The sequence below is a fragment of the Cuculus canorus genome, chromosome 2 (assembly GCF_017976375.1).
Source record: "Cuculus canorus isolate bCucCan1 chromosome 2, bCucCan1.pri, whole genome shotgun sequence".
Classification (NCBI taxonomy): Eukaryota; Metazoa; Chordata; class Aves; order Cuculiformes; family Cuculidae; genus Cuculus; species Cuculus canorus.
The window spans coordinates 127454278-127473585 of record NC_071402.1 but is presented as its reverse complement, the minus strand read 5'-3'; the positions used below and the strand labels follow the sequence as shown (position 1 = coordinate 127473585).

General features: G+C 39.8%; 1 protein-coding gene across 2 annotated transcripts in view; it reads right to left on the bottom strand.

Annotated features, from left to right (window-relative positions):
• The window catches only part of RAPGEF5 (Rap guanine nucleotide exchange factor 5), a 164929-nt gene that overhangs the window by 36248 nt on the left and 109373 nt on the right, over positions 1 to 19308 (bottom strand). For both annotated transcript variants that reach the window (XM_054060155.1, XM_054060156.1), the window contains one exon: positions 522 to 600. In XM_054060155.1, the coding sequence (XP_053916130.1) occupies positions 522 to 600 (79 nt within the window). The remainder of the gene's footprint in view (positions 1 to 521; positions 601 to 19308) is intronic.

The following is a 19308-nucleotide window of genomic DNA, read 5'->3' as shown; positions in this document are numbered from 1 at the left end:
TCTTAGTATCTAACATGAAACTGTTGCACAGGAATTTAATCACAATGCCTCTTGTCCTATCTGCCATTGATATGATGGCAACTGATTCTTCCCCTCCTCTTTAGGCAGCTGAAGACTGCCTCATTTATGGTTTGGGGTTTTTTTCAGTAAAACAATCCCAATTCTTTCAATTCTTCTTTGTAGGTCTTTTTTTCTAGACTCCTGATAATTCCCATTGTTCTCTTCTGGAGTTTCTCCTACTTATTCGTGTATTTCTTGGGGTGTGATGACAAAACCCCAATGCTGACCACCTTCTAAGCATGACATAATAAATATAAGACAATTGTTATCTTTTCTCACCATCTTTACATGCAACATCAAAACAATCATGCAGAGTTGCATTTCAATAACATCAATATGCAAAGAGCAAAACTAATTACCCCAGGCAAACAATTTACTATTTTTGATATAAGGCTTGACAATATATAAGCCTAGATGTAACTGTGTGACCCTTGCTAATACAACACTTAATAAAAGGATATTGTCTCAGAAGTGCCTGGCACAAGTCGTCAGTCGTCATGAAGACTGTGTATGTGAGAAGGAAGTCATCCAGTAGAGTTTCTGCAGAGGAAGACAAAAAAAAAAAAGAAAAACCACAAGGTAAAATATATTACTGAGAGGAGGAAGAAAGTATTTACTCCTTTTAACATGCATGGCTGGAACTGGGCCCTCTCCCTCCCCAAAAGATGCCGAACACATTAAACTTGAAGTTTCAAACAGTGTCACCACTGCAGATCCTTTATTTAACAAGCACATCCTCAGCTCTCAAAGCCAACAAGCATGAATTTGCACAAAATAAGCCACAGTTCAGGATCAGTAAGAAAGACCTTGTCATGAATACCACCATCTTGGTTAGCTTTGCACCAGCTAAATTGTTCTGGAAATTGAGAAGAAAAAATTCAGTAACAGTAGAGAGAAAACTCTGATTGTCGTGTACTGTGAGTAACATCTACATGCACGCATGAAGCAGCTGAGAACCATGACATTGATTCAAATCTTTAGCTGGTTAGTCTTGTGGACATTAAGTGCGGAGAAGTTTTCTCTAAGGTTTATTGAACTAGATCATTGAAGGTTTTTTTCTGCTTCTGACATTCCTCCACCTGGGCTGAAGGTACTTGCCGACAGACCATCTCTACCCACTTCAGTTGTAGCACCTCAGGTTGTTTAGACAAACGGCTCTGCCAGTTCAGATCTCAACAAAACTTTCTCATTCCTCATTCCCATAACACTAGTTTTAAGGATTTTTTCAAACCTTTACACAGCAGGGAGGCTGAAAGGACTGAGTTTGCTCTAGAATGACCGGGCTCAAGGGTAATCTTGTGGTGATCTTTAACAACCCAACTGCAGAATAGAGATAAAACCAAGCCAGACTTTTCCTGGAGGCATACAGCAAAATGACAAGGGCAATCATCAGAATTTGCCACAAGGAAAAGTTTGTCTAGATACAAGAGACTTCTTTTGTTTTGTTCTGTTTTTATCTCTATGAGGAGGGTCAACCACTGGGATAGGCTTCCTAGACAGAATGTCCAATATTAAGAATATTCAGGGCTTGTCTGGGAAAAGCCTTGAGCATCCTAGTCTTACTACACCTGCTTTGAGCAGGGGTTTGACCATCTGCAAAGGCATCTCTCTTACAACTGAAATTAATCTATAGTTCTTAAACAAACTTGCTTCCAAATTTTAGGAAATTACTCATATATAATGTGTGATCCAGGAATTTGTATTTGGTTCAAAAACAACAAAAACTTTAGTTTTCTGCAAACAGACAGGAGAATTGTATTGGGCTTCTTTTAACCTTAAAAATAAACATGTCTGGTTTGGGTTTTTTGTTTTTTCTTCCCAAAATAGTAAGATTTTCCTGAAGTTCTGAGAAGTACCCATTCACCATATGTCTCTGCATTCCAGCCAGTATACTGTGTTTCCTTTAACAAGAAAACAGGTTTGCACCACCTGCTTTAACAGATGAGAACAGGAATATGGACAGAGGCTGAACAAGAATATAAGTAATTCTGGTTAAACTGCAGAACAAAAAATATTTTACCAGTATAATTAGCTGTTACTAGGTAGTACCAATCATACAGGTGTGATTTAAGTGATGGATTTACCACTGTAAAGATCAAGGGAAGAACCACACCTCTCACAAAAAAGATCAGGCTGACTTCCTTACTGTATTAATGATCCATTCCAGTCCAAACTAGCGCTTGTGTGTGTGTGTGTGTGTGTGTGTGCAAAGCAGAGAGCATCCCAGCAGCTATTGACACCAAGGCTGCAATTTCACAACAATTTAGACCAATTTCAGCTACAGTTGCCTGGGACCTCCTTGTCAGTATATTATTGACCCCATAGCTGCAACGCAGGTCGGCAATAAGAATTCATCCATATGTCATACAAAGCCAGATATCATGTGGCTATCACATGGATGGATAGCTAATGACATCCCACCCTCTGAGCACAGGATTAAAAATGCCTCCACTGTCTTTAAAAAAAAAAACAAAAAAACCTAAAAAAGATCTAGCTAGAGCAATGCAGTTGGACTTGATGATCCTTGTGGGTCCCTTCCAACACACGACATTCTGTGATTCTGATTTGAATATGCAAAACCCCTTGCTTTCAGAAACAAAACAATTAAATTCTTTATATTTCCCTAACATAGTTAAAAATGGTAGAATGCTTATCTCTGTATGAAAAGAATATTCTGTTGCAGTAAATGAAAAGACATTGTGAACAGCTTGTTCTCCATCTGAAAGGTCATCTAGTCATTCTTTCGCACATCTTTTGGATGATACAATGCAGCTATTAAAAGTTGGAAGTATCACAAACATTTACTTGGAAACCGCTTTCTTGGAGTCAACAACTACATTTTGGTTGGTTCTTGACTAAAATATGCGACTGTGCAATGATCCTCAAGGAATCAAAGATACACTTAAAACACATTATTTCACCAACTTTCTCTCTGTATAGGCAATACCTGGGTTTCAGCAACACAGAGCCATGTGCTCAGAAAATAAATTCAATACTAGCTGAGGCAAATCAGGAATGCTTATCAATGAACTTCTGCAACTGTCCAGACCGGTGTGATTTTATCTTAGTAACTGGTATTAAAATACCAACTTAAAAGGTTATTTTTAATACCTGATCATATGCTTGAGATGTCTGTCTTCAACTCCCCACAAAGTGCTGAGGTGGGAAGAAAGGCTGGTTTTCCAATGAAGTTTTTGCTTTTTTTGCTTAAACTTTTTGCATCAACTATGCTACAGATATTACTAATGAAATTCTCTCAAGAAAGTTACTGAAGGGAATATTAAAATTGTATGCTGGTTCAGAAAACTTGCAACTGTTTAAGCTCTCTGTTTATCTCCCTTTGTCTGCATGCTCAATCATATATCTATCTATTCAGTCTCTGGCTTCTAACAACCTTCACAAAACAAGGTATATGTCACTCGGCCAACCTAAAGTCACACAAATGTATACAATGATTTCTTTTTGTCTTTTAAATGCAGAGGAAATGCTATGAAGAAGAAGAAAAGCTTATGAATGACGATTCCCATAGCTTGTAGACAGGTTAGATCTCTTCAAATTGCCTCTGAACTTGTTTAGAAATGTAAACCCTAAAGGAATGTTTTGAACACAAAAAGGCTGGATTCTACATGTGATCCATTAATAGCATCACTCATCCGTTAAATTACTTTAACAAGTAAGCAATGAAAGTGCTTTTGCTAGAATAAATATCTATTACCAGACGTCACCTAAAGACTTTACAATAATATTCATCATTTAAAATGCCTGCACTAGCTTGTAGATATTTCCCTGAAGTGCTACTGTTAACTGTAACCATCTTCTGTATTTTCTTCCTAAATGCACTGTAATTTAAAATCATTCCAGAATGGTTTTTCATGCCATAGCAAGGACACAAAACTGGAGGGTGTTCTGATTCTTCAAACATAAATTCTTTAAAACAAACAACTGCACACGTCTCAGATACTTTTGGGCATTAATACATGTCCACAAATAATGATTTGCTTGTCTTAACTTAAAAACAGAGAGGAAGGCTAAGCATGATAGAATTTATTCACAGCAAATTTTCTATTCTTTGTTGCTAATGGCCACTAAGAGCAGTAAATTTGAATGAGGAGGGCTCTAAGTGTACAAGTTGGGCTGATAATTCTGAACATAAGTCTTTGTGGTTTCTTCTGTTTAGTCACAGTTTATCCCAGTTTAAAAAAAAAGCAATTTCAGTGAAAACATTAATTATTGATGGTGCACTATAGCCCCACTCAGAATAGCAGTGAAATGCATACTGTTTCTTTTAAATTTTACTGTGTCTCAGTTTCTGCATAAATTTGTGACTATCTTCCCCATTATTCCCATAGAAAAAGTTTTTCTAGTATTTGTAACAAATAAGAAGAAAATGCACAGTAATAGCTGGGAAAGAGAAACTCCCATTGTAAGCAAAGCCTTTGTGAAAACACCCGTGATGTGATGCTGTATTATATTAATTTCTCTTCATGAATTTTTTATTTAATCATTTTCTTCTAGCCATCAATCTAATTCTTCTTTGTTCCTCACATTTTTCCTTTATTTGGGTAAGCAATTATTACAAAGTATGCAGTTAGCTTGCAGCTATGGAATATTTAATTTCAAAGACAACTACAAGCATTTTAAAGCTTCATTAAGACATGCAAGAGAACCAGAGTAAGTTCAACGGGCTCCTGTTCTTGCAGCTTTTTGGGGGCAGCCTTGGGCAGCAGTCTAGTCACACTGAACGTGTGCAAGTACTGCAGGAATAAAAATAACAAAAAGCAGGCACTGTGCTTGCTTATTTTTAAATAATCAATTCACACCAGCTTCTCTGGAGACATTTTCTCACAGGCTGTGTGCACCTCCCTTTCCCCAGATGAAATATAGCAGCATAGACACCACCTTCAGCAGGAGAAGTTAGCACCGCTCTTCCCATCCTTTTGTAATATACCAGTCCTTCTGCAGGATACACTCATGGTGGCTGAGGGATTGCAAAAGCAGTATATAGACATGGGATGTTCTGACACATGTGAATTACACAAGAAATATTTGCTTTCAGCTGGTAACTAAAGGACCCAGTAACATGTCTACAGGGGAAATTGCAACTGTATTGCATGTATAACGCAATGACAGTCAATGGCAACAATGGATGTATTGGGTGAAGAAAGAGGATCTTGAGTCCCAGAAATAACAAATGGTCATATATTTGGATAAACAAAACATCATATATTCTCCTGTACTTAAAAGATCAGAGAGTTCCCTGCTGTTTTCCATGTGCCCACTTACACCTCTAATCAGATCAGACCCTTTCTCTCCAAGAGGACAACTCTACAAATACTAACTCAATGTGAGAGCATGTTTTTATTTAAATGGTAGAATCAGTTTCTCACATGGGTTTACAAACCAAATTTCATTTTTAAGTCCTTTCTTTTCTCCTTTCTCCATGCTCTTCTCTAGCTAGGGTATCAGTTACCAAGCCTTAGGACAGAAATGAATACACATCCATAGCCAGAAATCGTCCACAACACACATTTAACAAGTCAAGACAGGCAGTACATTTCATGGTGTTGCCATTTCTAACACCCGTAATCTCTTCGCAAATTTGAGCATTTTCTTAATCTATCACAGAGGTATAAGGCATCAGTGGAGCAGTCTCACATTAACAACTTGTTACATAAACATAAGTGACTTTAGAATCTAAAGGAAATTATTTGGTCGAATGGAATAAAAGTTAAATTCATTTTTTATTAAAAATATTTGAGGACAGTTTTTGAAATGCAAATATTTCAGTTTAGCCATCACACAGACGAGTAAAGAAAGAAAAGCAGGGAAATATCCCAGTGTTACAGACAGATTCACATCTCTAAGAACCCACCTAGCAATCTGTGTGCACATATTATTTACTAGCATGCATGTGCACTAATCAGTGTCTTTAGTCCACCACAGCTAAAACAGTACTATATACACATTTACATTATTAACATTCAATAACTCAAATTGTATTCGGAACATAGCTATTGTTCTATTGCTAATATTAGACACCCTGTCCAGCTAAGCCATATATAATCATTCCCAATACCAGCACTGACTCATTAATCCCTTTATACCCAACAAGAAGAGAGAACTTGAAGACAAATTCCTGTTTGTCCTGGTTTTCTGATCACTCTGTTACATCATCAATAGTTTTTGTTTTGCTGCTCCTCAATAGCCATCAACAAACAAAAAAAATTGGTGAAAAAACCCCCCAAACAAGTCCTCCCACTTTTAGTGACAAACTGTGATTTCCGATGTGACAAACACCATTCACTTTTTCATATAGGACTTCACAGGGCAACTTTTCACACCCTATTCTTCCCACTCTATAGCACTTCTGTTTCCATGTTTTTCTTTGCCATTATTTAAATATGAAAGAAAAACTTAAGCTCAGCAAAAAAGGTAGCCTACAGGATTTTAAATATGCAATGCATAAACCTTTTTTCTTATAATTAAATGGTTTACCAAAGGTAACTTCCTCTATATAGACAAGTGTAAGTATAGACACTGTGCATACAAGACTTTATATTCCTTTATCTGCAGACTGTCTGTATCACGTACTTTTAGCTGAGGAGAGGATATTAATAGCAAAATCTGTTAAACTGCAAAGAAAAACAACTCATCTGTTCATTGGTGGTTTAACTTTTCACCATTCTGAACCCAAATCTCTTCCACTTTGCACTGTACAAATCCATTGCAAATGGCTGTGCAAGAATTACAGAAAGATTTAAGGGTTTTCAGACTTGTACTCCACACTAAATCGGATTATGAAAAAATATAGATAAAGTACCGGAATGCAAGTCATTTTCACTTTATGCAAAGTGGCTATTCAGCTTTCTCCCAGGATTTGCTGGAAAAGGCTATACCTGCAGGCAGATTGCAAGGGAAAAAAAGGGGAGGGGGGGAAGACTGACTGAATGAACAAGCCACTAGAACTCACAGTTAACTTGCAGGTAAAAACTCCGTTTAGGGCAATTTTGTAGTGTCAGTTCAGCAATTCTTTCACATGCTTCACAGCTGTTGTGGTATTCTTGTGGAATACAAGAGAATTAAACTGAATAAAAAGATGAAGACTCGTGTATTGAATTAAAAATATTACTCTCTAAACTCACTGCTTTCAAGCTGAGGAACTTGCTAACTGCCCTTACCGCTCAATTCATCTTTCAGAAACAAAACAAACTGAAGGCAACTGTAAGATCTTCTTCATCCTGAGGTACGTTAGAACCTAAGTATAATGTATTGGTGGGCAGCATGTAGGAACTCCAGGAGCATGAAATGAGAATGGGGGTCACACATTTTTCAAACATCAATACAGACTTTGAGTTTTGTGCAGTAATGAGACTTCTTTGAAGGCTTGGGGGGAGGATTTTTTAAGAAAGACACAGACGGCGAGAGAAATAAATGTATTTTAGACAACATACATAAAAGTCTTAAACTCTCTACCTATGCCATTTCCCATTTGTGATTATGGCAAAGGTGACAGAATGATCATGCAGTGAGCTCCTGAAAACCCTTTATGTTAATACACTTACCAGTATTAGCCGGAATTTAAAATTTAAAAATAACCAGCTTCAAAATATGCTCTCATTTACTTTCACTGTGTCATCCCTACCTTGCAGAGCCACTCACTTCTCTCTAACATGCAGTGAGGCTCATCCTCCAGAGTACATTTGGGCAAAACAAAACCAACTGAATCCTTTGGGGTTTTTATCTTCCTGTGTATAACTGAAAAGCTGGGCTGAATAATGTTAACGTACCTTATGGCTTCAAAGCACATACTGGAAATAATGCTTTTAAAGCAAATAGTCACTGAATGGGTTAGCAACAGCATAACTGCTCAGAAATAGTTAAAACTTGCATTTCTGACAATCATCAAGAAAAGCAGCCCTACGAGATGGGGTTACAGCTGGGCAGACAGATAGATGAGCTCTCTGTGCCTGAGTAAAATGTGTGCTGATTAGTTACTATTCTATAGGGAATAGACATTTTTTGCTATTTTAAATATTCACTCACTGAGTTCAAATTAAACTAAATGAGAGCTGCAGTACAGCACTTTCAGGCTCTCAGTGCTGAAAGCTCTTAAATTTGATAAATTCTTGTCACTCCTCTCACTCCATTCTGTAAAATGAGAAAAAATTATAATCACACCTCAAGGCAGACACTGCTACACGTATATTTTTTTGCATGTTTTGGTTCACATAATACTACGCAATGCTCTGAACTCTTTCAGCAATGCAAATGCACATCCAGCAAGCTGTAGTTGTAATCAGAAAATTGCTCGTTCTGCAGAAAGGGAAAAATTATTTGAGGGTAACTCTTTTCAAAGACAAGAATTCCTCAATAATCGTTAATTCCACGGCAATTTATTAAAAATGTCAGGATGTCTCAGAATACAAACAGTAAATGAAAACTGCTATCATTACTACCTGATCTAGCAAGACATTACTCATCCCTGAGAGGGTGCTGAGTGGTCCTGGATATCTCTTGCATCTAGCAGATGGCGATGGTGCTCAGGACCTTGCAGGATTAGCCCTTAATCCAAAATCAAATCCTCTAAAAATGCTATGCCACCATGGACACAGCATGAAGCAAAAAATGAAAATTACATTGAGAAAGAAAGGTCAATGGAAAAAAGAACATCAATACATAATTTCCTGCTAATGTATTAAAACAATTATAGTAGTTATGTCATCTAACCACCAAAGCACCAAGAAATCAATGCACAAAGGAATAAAGAGCAAGTCATTTATTTCAGGCATTAGGTTAGAAAAAGAAAATACATAAGGGCAAGATATTTAACCTGTACAATTTAAAATTTTATTAGAGCACAAAAATCAGAACTAAGAATAATTTCTAAGGTCATCTCCCAGAGATTTCTGGCAGTATTTTAACATCTGCAGAATGAATCAAACACATTTTGTCTGGTAAGGTCAAAGATCCTCCTAAAGTTGCATTCCAGTTGCTGCTGTCACATGTATTGGAGCAGTTTCATATTTTGTTTGAGAGACAAAAAGCCCTGAAACCACAGGCAGAGAGCAAATGTCAAACTTGTCAGCTTTAATGAGGCACTAATTTTTCCACACAGAAATCTGAAGCTATTTTTTTCCCCAGGTAGGAAAGAACCCTGGTGATTAATGTGCAGCTATAATGGTCAGGATTATTTGAAATTATTGAACAAATCCACTACGCCTCATACATTTTCAAGTATTAGACATATTGCCTATAGCAGTCGCCATAAGATATCACTATATTTGCTTAAAAAAACCCTTGACTACTTACTGCAGCTAAACCACTCAAGCTTTCCATGCACTGAAACTTCACTTGACAGTAAATAGGTATTTTAATGCACCCATGAAGCGTGTGAAGCCTCACACAAGCCTCACTGCAGAAGGAGGAAGCAATTCCTTGTTTATATCGGGCATCTCCCAAAGTACTTTAAGAGGAAAACTCATCCTCTCTTTCTATCGATTGTTTAAAATAAGCCAGTCAGACCAGGATTGCCTGGAGCAGCAGGATGGAGGATAAAAGATTTAATGGTTCCTTTTCATTTTCCTGCCCGGGGTCCAGCTGCCTTACGGGGCAGAAGCTACTGGCACACAGCAGTAGCTGTAAGAGCACAGCACGCTGCTAGTCTACCCTCCTGGACTTTCACCCCCAAGCAGGCACATTGCCTGGCACCCCAGCCACTCCTGTGCCTTGGGGCAAGTCACATGAACAAGCCCAAGGCAAGCTTCTACCTTTCTGTTTCTGTCTTGCACATGGACTTCTTTGCATCCCTGCCACCATCCTGTTTTCCAGGCACCCAAAGAGATGAAATGCTCTGCATCCTGGACCCCGTAATTCATAGAATCATAGAATAGTTTGGGTTGGAAGGGACCTTAAAGATCATCCAGTTCCAACCCTCCTGCCATGGGCAGGGACATTCCACCGGACCAGGCTGCCCAAGGCCCCATCTAACCTGGCCTTGAACACCTCCAGGGATGGGCATCCACAACCTCCCTGGGCAACCTGTGCCAGTGTCTCACCACTCTCATGGTGAAGAAATTCTTCCTAATGTCCAGTCTAAATCTGCCCCTCTCCAGTTTATAGCCATTCTCCTTCGTCTTATCACCACAAGCCTTTTATGAATAGCCCCTCTCCAGCTTTCCTGTAGGCTTATTCACAAATTCCCGGTGCCACCAAGAGCTGTCACAGCCTCAGCAGGACCAGCAGGACCTTTTGCTGCCTGGTGGCCACACTGCCCATGCACACAGCTGTCTTCCAACAACAGACAGCAGTGCAGGTGGAGGGGTAACATCACCCGTTCCCTCTCTGCCACTGAGAGCCTGGTCCTGCTAGGTGGGTGCTATGAGGTGCTCATCACTGCTGAAGCCTTTTCCCAGGTCCACAGCTCAGCACACATGTGAGTCTAAATGGAACTCTAAAATTAAACTAGACACTTGACTTTCAGAATTTTAATATGAAGGAAGATGTACTTAATCTTCATGCTTTTCATCTTTGCTGTCCAACACTCATAGCATTGAAGAATAATCAAGTTGTGTTTCTTTCTTACCGCTGAATTGGAAAATCTACTCTAAGAACATAGTAACCTTTAAATCTAATATTACATATAGATATATAAATATCATCACATCTTCAAAAGAAGATTGTGAGTTCTTCATTTCAGTGTCTTAAAACATTTTTGAGAATAAGAACCCAAATTTTCTGTTTACAACCCAAAAATAACATACATACACATATATATAAAATTTTAATAGGGAGTCTTTTCAAATATATGTTAAGACTATCAGGCTCAAAAAGTTTTAACTTCAGTACCCCATAACAGGCTCCAAAATCCACTGTATTTGGACAAAATCTAGTCCAGCAGATAACAACAACTACAGAATAGTAAACAGAATACATTCCATACTGGTACATAATATGGATAAAGGACAGGTAAAACTACATGTGGCAATACCACACCTAAAGCTCTGCAGGTCAGGTGAAATGCCTAGACTTTGGCATGCAGTGTTATTCTCATCACCTGCTGCTGACTGCTTTCCATACCAACCAGAGGGATAGGTCCCTTAAGGGAATAGAAATGTACGCATCTGCACTGTGTATTTTTAAAAGTGTTTAGCAAGAAGCTTTGATCTATTATTTCCCCCCTACAAAGCAGCAAGGGGAAATTTCTTTGTGCTTCAGCCCAGGGAAGGAGATATAAGAAGAATCTTGTTTGCCCCTGGGAGCCAAATTACCATAAATATGCTAAGCAGTGCAAGCTCCCCAACATGTGGCACTGGAGCATGTGCAGTAATCATCACAGCGTCTCTTCAGGGAAGCCTAGCACGACAAAACTTCTACTGGCAAAACGCTCCTGGCTTCTGTAGATCTGGCAGAACTGCCTACAAAGGGAATGATGGCATTTTCATCTAGCAAAAACTGTTGGACGTGGTCCAAGCCTCTGCAAAAGATGAAAATAATATGCACTAGACTAATGTACAGACCACCAACCTCTCTCAGCACATGAAATAGCAATGGACTGGATCAACTGATAGGACAGTTCTGGTGTATTGGGTCACACAGACTAGGTTAGGGTCTTGCAGCTGTGGCCCACTGTCACATAACCTCAAATGCAGTGCCTCACATGCCAACATCTTCTGACACATGGAAGAAGAAGGCTCAGCAAAAGTGCTGCATGGCTGCAATGTGTTACAGGCTCGGCTGGATAGGGGGAAAGGAGGAAGAAGGGATTTATATTTCAAACCCCACAGAAGACCTGACAGGCATTAGCATACTGCAGCCTCACTGCCGAAGAATGCCACTTCCAGCATTTTGCCCCAGGGTATACAATAGTTTAGGCTGATGGACACAGACTGCACAGAAAACTTAAATAACTTATGCAATATCTAAACACCTACAAGGCACAGCAGAGACCTTGCACTGGGAGGCAGGTGGCAGGAAGGACATATGACACCTCAAAAAAAACTAAAACCAAATAGGACGATACTCTTATCTTACATTTCTCACACCTGCCTTCCTCCCAGCTCCTCCAGGCAGTGATGCACAGCTTCACAGTATAAAACCAGAACAACGAGCACCAGGGCACTCATAAGGCAGCTGCATTTTGCCTCCCCATGTGGTGAATAGGTTCCAAAAAAAGCTGATGTGTTTCATGATGGTGGCATTAAAGCACAATGTTACATTAATTGTAGACTTTGTTACATGATATATGTCCTTAAATTATGAACCTGAAATTGTAGTTGCTGTAGTGAGACACCCAAATCATTCCACTGACAGGTTAACATGTAATTACAAGACAGCTTTCCTCCTAATTATTACAACTATAATGGAAGACAGCAATAAAAAAATGCTTCGTACATAGTCTGTGTATGTATTAAGAACATCTAACAACCTCAAACTATTGCGTTTGTCAGTACAACCCTGTACTGACAGCAGAATGAAAGAAATAACAAAAGGTTCTTGCTTGCATGGTTTAAAGATCATACAGCAGAAAGATACAAGGAACAGGCATTACCTGGAGCTTAGCTGCTTGTGACTATTAAAACATCTGCACAGGCATAATTCCCTATGGCAGCAGAACTGTGTTCTTGTACAAGGACCTTCAGCTGCTTGCAATGCACAGTAGTTCAACATTACACTTTTAAAAACGAATACCTTTATTTTGATAATTTTCAAACTATTTTCACTCATCAGGGAGCACTGTGTTAGATCCTTGATTTGGCTGTACCATTATTACTCAGGGATTTTATTTGATGGCCTTCTTTATTTCAGTTAAATAAAGCAGGGATATTAAGCAATTACTGGATAAAAGCCCAGTGGGGTAATTTTCTAAAGGTGTATATTGTCCTTTGCAATCATTTCAGATTTTTAGTGCTATTTACTGATTTAATCACATAAAACACACCCAGAACACAATTCTCAGATGCATATAACTTTGGACTAGTGTAGCCCAGCTTTCTTCTTGGGTATCTTTCATTTCAAGCCCTACAAGAAACCGCACCTTTCATGCACAACTAGAAGGTATGTTAATAGATTTGATGCATTACATACATATCTTGTAAAAAACTGTTCAGTTTTCACCCCATCAACAATGGCAGTTGTTCCTTGGAGTTCCACGGGGCATAGAAAAATCTGCTGGGCCAAGCAGTAAAACGTACCCTTCTGCACAAGCACATATGAATTCAATGCATTGTTTAGGATAAATGTAAAAATCACAAACTGCAGTAAAAAATAGGATACTGTATTTAACTGGGTCTCTTGCTCATCTGCTCTATGACCGTGTTTCAACATTTTACATAACATCAGGCCACGACCAGCACTTGCTACCATCTTTCATTTCTGTATCTCTTTTTGGCTGTAAGTGTTAGCACAGCTTTTATAAAATGTGCTTTATTTTTCCAGTATGAGAAGAAAGGGAGGGAGATATGGGCTCAGCAGAAGCATGAGGTACCTGCCAAAGCTGAGAGAACAAACCCAGTGTTCTCACTGCAGTTCTGCTCATCTCTCCTCAGTCCCATGCAGACAATACCAGCGCATTTGATCTCCTTCCAGTGAGGCCAAAACCACCAAGTATGAGATTTAGGTGGTGATCACACTGCAAATCACCTTTCCCTATCATACTTCCAAACTCTTTTCAAATTAAATAGGCTAACAACAGCATATGTTCTATTTACCTTCTTTTTTTTTTCTTATTTCCTAAGGAAAAAAAGGCTTTTCCAGCCAAAATGTCTGTTCAACTGTCTGTCAGTCTTCTCCCTTACCTTAGAATCCGTTGACAGATTTCAACCAAATCTGAGACAGGGCATCAAATTTTCACAGATATTATGCTCCTATAATTAATGAGGGAAAGTGCATAGGTAGAAGAGAGAGCCAAATTATTGTCTCATTGCAGAAAGGCTGCCATGTCAGCACAGCGATGTTTGTAGACATAAAATAACTCAGCTAGAAGAGATGAAGTGATAGTGCCTTAATCTGCTGCTAGCAGGATTGGGGTTTTTTGATTAAAAGATACAATCTCAAACACTGGGACTACTAGCATCACTGAGATAGTCCCCTTATTTAAAATTCTGCAAACTGGGTCCATACCCAGTTTCTCTAACAAGGCTTCCTATTAATGCTGTTCCATCTCTCTGCTACACCAGGCTGCTGGGTCCTCTCTTAATGAACCGTATAAATTCACAGGACAAGGCGCTGTCTCTTACTTTGTGTTTGCATAGCACCAGTCGCAAACCCAGTGTCTTCTGAATACCTGTGTATATGTAAAATGGTAACTCATTATCTTTCTGCATAGGTTTTTTCTTTTCATTAAACTGTTTCGATTATTCAGCTAGTCATTAAGGCCAATTATAAAATCCTTCCCCCCCTCCCTTACCCCCCCTTACTAAGAAGCAGTATCCTTTCTGTATCACCTCCTGGCTGGTCTATGGAAAATCGTTAATTACATGACTACAGTCTCCTTAAATAGACTGCAATCACACCTCCATGGCTGCAGCCCAGTAGACACTTCGCTGGATGTACCACTATAGCTTCTTTCAGGTTACAAAATAGTGAGAATGTATTTATTTTTACTGAAAAATGCCTGTTAGAGAAGGTAGCAAGGCTTCCTCTTAAAGGAAGACTCTCAGGATTATGTACAACTCTTCATCGAGCTAAATACTTCTTATATAAGAACACATATTCAGAAACAATTTTCCAAATCAGTTTTTAGAAACACATCATTGATTACAGTAAATATAAAGGAGCTGAAATCAATTCCATTAGAGATGCTGTTTTAAAGACGTGGCTGCCCATGTCCCAGAAGGACAATGAAGTATAATATGCAAGCTCATTTAATCACTGTATCCAATTACAAGGAGGAATAAATCATCACACACACGCCTATGTCTGAATTTTAAAAAGTAAATAAATCATGAACAGTCAAGCCAATCACTGGGAATCTCTGGATTCACAGATTAGCAGGGGAAGTGTTACATTTACTTCCCATTTGAAACAAATGTCCAAAAATTATTAACAACATCTCACTATTTTAGGATAAATACAAAAGCTGTCCTTTTTTCTTTTTTTTTTGTTCAGTGTGGAGCTTGATCATACAGAGCTGCCATTCTCTGCAGTAAGTAACAAAATCCTGACAAACACTGACCTCAACAAACGTTGTATACAGCCTAATGACAGACTTTGCTAATCTCTCTGCCTTGATTCACACCCAGGACTTCCCTAAGTCACAGGAGTTCAGAAGAGAAGCTGGCACTCCTGCCAACACCATGAATAATGGTACTTTGGGCAACTGCTACTGCCCTTCACGGTAAACTCATTCATGCCAGATCTACATGACAGTGCCCTCTAGGAGGATCTTGATTCTCTCCATTTGTCAAGAAAATCCAATACAGCAGTTTCTTGCAAAGCTGATGGCGTTTTCGCGTTTTCGTACACTTTTAGAAAATTGTTATTAAAGATTTATCATTCACTGTAATCAAGAATGTAATTCTAACTTCCCAAATTGCATCTTATTTACTGTAATCCCTGAACGAGTTTCCAGTTCTTTAAACTGAGATGTTAAATCAAATGCCCTGTGGCCCATCCGCATGTCAAAACCCTCACCCGCGTAGGAAGATAAGAATCTCATTAATACTAACAGAATATGTATGCAAATATCAAAGGAGAAAAAAAAGTGATCATAATATTTACACAAGCTCCATAAGCCACTGAAACTTTTGCCCAGAGAGATGGACCATGATACTGGAGACGGTAACAAAATATGCCTCAACGCAGAGATGGACCTTGGAAAAATGCTTTCTTGCTGCTTTGCAGTGCAGACAAATATTGGGGAGAGTACTGAAGGTCTGTGGAACACATGGAAGAAGCCCAGCTTCATCTGGCAGAGACTCTCCCCAGCACACAGGTTTCCCAACTGAGTGCCCGCATCCCAAAATCTCCATGTGCGTGATTTAGGGCTTCCATCCAGAGCAAACCACAAGGGGCCAAGGAGCAGAGTGCGGCCCGTGATGGCAATGGCTCCACACGGTATCACGCTGCCTTGGAGAAGAGCTCCCTGCCTACCAATCAGGCTAGCTCCGCAAAGCATCCAGCCCTGACAGAGACGAGGGCGTTGCAAGTTGCGTGTGGCCCAAACGCCTTACACCTCTGTCACAAGGAGGGAGCAAACAGCATCCCTTTGCTTCCTAGGTCCTGCTCTGTGGAATATTCCTTCTCTAGGACAGGGAGAAGGGAGAGGACAGTAAGGAGCCCGCTGCAGAGCCAAGGCTGCTTCCTTGCAGTCAGGCTGTCCTCGGGCAAGCCAGAGGTCTGTGCCTGTGCCTGTTTTAAGAATTACTCAGCTGCCCCTACGCAGCGTCTTTGTTCAGCCTCATGCAGCTGAAGGTGGAGGCAAGGAGCTGTTTCACCTGTCAGGATGCGGGTGGGTGGGGGGGCTGTTCATGTACTGAATTTCTAAATCTTTCAGTTGTTGCCTCCGTGTCACGCACATACTGGGATAGCAATGTTCCAGCTGTCCATTACAGCTACCTCTACAAACAGCAATGGAAGAGTATGAAGAGAAGCTGCGGTCACCTTAACAGGTGAAATGTTTTCATTTGGCCACTATAGGTGGTGTCCATGCTTTGGGACATGCAAAACATTAGTTACTGCTGCTTTAAGACTTTGAATAACCTCCCCCCTTGTCAACAGGGATCTGACAAATGCTATTTGTCTGTGATTGTTTTTCACTGTTGTTTGTTTGCTTGCCACTTCCAGCCTGTGGCTGTGCATCCCCTGTGATGTACTAACAGTAACAACAAACAAAATCCCATGGACCAGGCTCCTGTGGGGCAGGGAACGAAACCCAACAAGGGTTTCATTATTGTATTGATGCCAGGGCTCTGAAATCATGACTAGGGAAGAACAAAAGCGGCATTTGGCTTTTTGTTTTGAGCTGCAGTGGTTCCTAGAGAGAGCACAACCAGCCCTAAATCCTAAGAAATAAGGGTGAGAGAGGGTAAAAGAAAGGCTGCTTGGGGAATCAGTAAAGCCAGTGGGCAGGAGGAGGAGGAGGGATAATGGCAGGAGGGAGAAGCAGAGTGCAGAAAAAAGGAAAGAAATTGGAAAGGTATATTGAGGTATAAAGGCCTCTAGCAGTGCCAGGTCAGACAGCATGATTTCTCCTTGATTACATCCCTGATTCTGGCAATTTATAACTCCATCAAAACTCAACTTCAAGCAACGGAATAAAAAATCAAAACACAACCTCAATGTTGCCACAAGAAAGCCCAAGTTTTTTATTACCAGCTTCCGCCAAAATTAGATGCATTGATGCTACCACTTTATTTACATTGATCTATTTCCCTCATCCTCTCATCCCCCAATTTTTTTACCCTCAGTGTCCTTGAAAACCATCGCATTTTCACTCCAGAGAGTACTGATTTGGTTTCAGAAGGATCTCACAAGCACTTCTGAACTGAGACAAGGTCATCTCATGATCTCAGCCTGGCTCAAGAGACAGCGATGCGAGCCGCTGCCACAGCTACAACTCACCTTGGTATTTTTCACCTTGTCTAAAAGATGGGACAAGTAATTCACTTTATTGCAGTAACTGATGCTATTCCAAAAAGCTCTTTCTGCCAGAATCAGCTATACTCCATGAGTGTAACTGACATCTCATGAGAAACCTTTGGCTATCAAAGTGGTGTAATTCTACTCCTATTTCAATCTCTGAAAGGATCAAAATTGACTTGGAAAAAAAAAGAGAGAGAATTGTCTCCAATGCCAACTGCATACTCTCCTAAAAGGTGTTATATACCTCCACCGATATCAAGGTGGATCAAGCCTTTCCTTATAAAAAAGTGACAGCAATTTAAGGTCTGCATTATAAGCTTACTGACTGCAGTTAATGTAAAAAGCGTCTGAATTTATGCCAAGTGTATTCTGCTCCATTATCTCCCTTTTAGACAACAATCTCTGGTCTCACAGAAATATTCCTGCTACAACCATCTATTCCTACATTCAACAGCCAATCTTCTGACTTGCCTACTACAATTAAAACCCAATAAGATAACATAAACCACAGCAGAATCTCCCGCCAAACTCATCCAGTACATAGCAGTTCTGGCCTTCAGTAGCTGCTGCCACAGCTGTTCTTTCCCCTCTTTTTTCCTTGGAAGCGATAGAGAAGGCAGCAGCCAGCATCAGGACAAGGCAGAACCAAGGCAAGGCAGAGCCAAACTCTGCTGCACTTGATAATTCAGAGTGTGTTGCCACCAGCTTGCCGACACCACTGATGTGCTTTCTCAAGCAATAGCATTTATTCAGCTACACAGCAAGCAGAGGCATCTGGTGCTGTAATGCAGCTCAAGGTTGGCAACTATTAAGAAAGATCTTAAGAGCCCACAGAAAATCCCATTGGGCACCATGCGTCAGGAAATAGCCACAAATCTCTTCCAATTTATGGTTCACAAATAGGTCTTGGGTTGTGGCTTTTTGTTCTTAATTTCCCTGGGCATCCTCTAAGCACAGGGATTTACAGAAAACCTTTGAGGTGGGAAAGAAAACAACTGCATCAGCAGATTATGCAATAAAATATCACCTCGTGGTAGGAACAGGCAGCATGATAGGGAGCTCAGTAAAATAATGATAATTGTATTTTGGTTATAGCCAAAACCAGCCCCATCCCTGCTCACAAAAAGATCAAGTTTGCTACTTCCATAATACCATGAAACTGTTTGAACTCAGGGCACATTAAGAAGGATTGCGGGGGAAGGAGGAATTAACAGCATGAGAGTAAGTTTAGTTCACAAGGGGGAAAAAAGCAGCTTTGAAGAACAGATTCCTTTCAGATTCTTAATACACAACCTCAAAGCACAGGTCTTCAGTGAATCCATCCTTCCACCATGTGGGCGAGGAATGAACACTTTCTTTATATTCCTCAGAAAATGTTAATCTCACAAAAAACCCATTGTATTATAGTAACTTTGAGCACTGTAAACACTGGAATTCAAATCCCGAAGACAGTGAGTGAACTGTATTCTTGGACTCAAAGATGCAGCAAGCATTTCAAGATACAGTTTTCTGTCTTCAGTATTCTTACGCAAAAAAATTACCCACACTGTGAATGCTTCCTACCAAAAAAATCTCAATTTCAGAGCAGCATTTCCAAGTTTTAAAACTCTACGGAGAGTCAGCTCTTGGGAAGAAGTGGTTTGCCCCAGAACCAGCTTCTGACTTAAC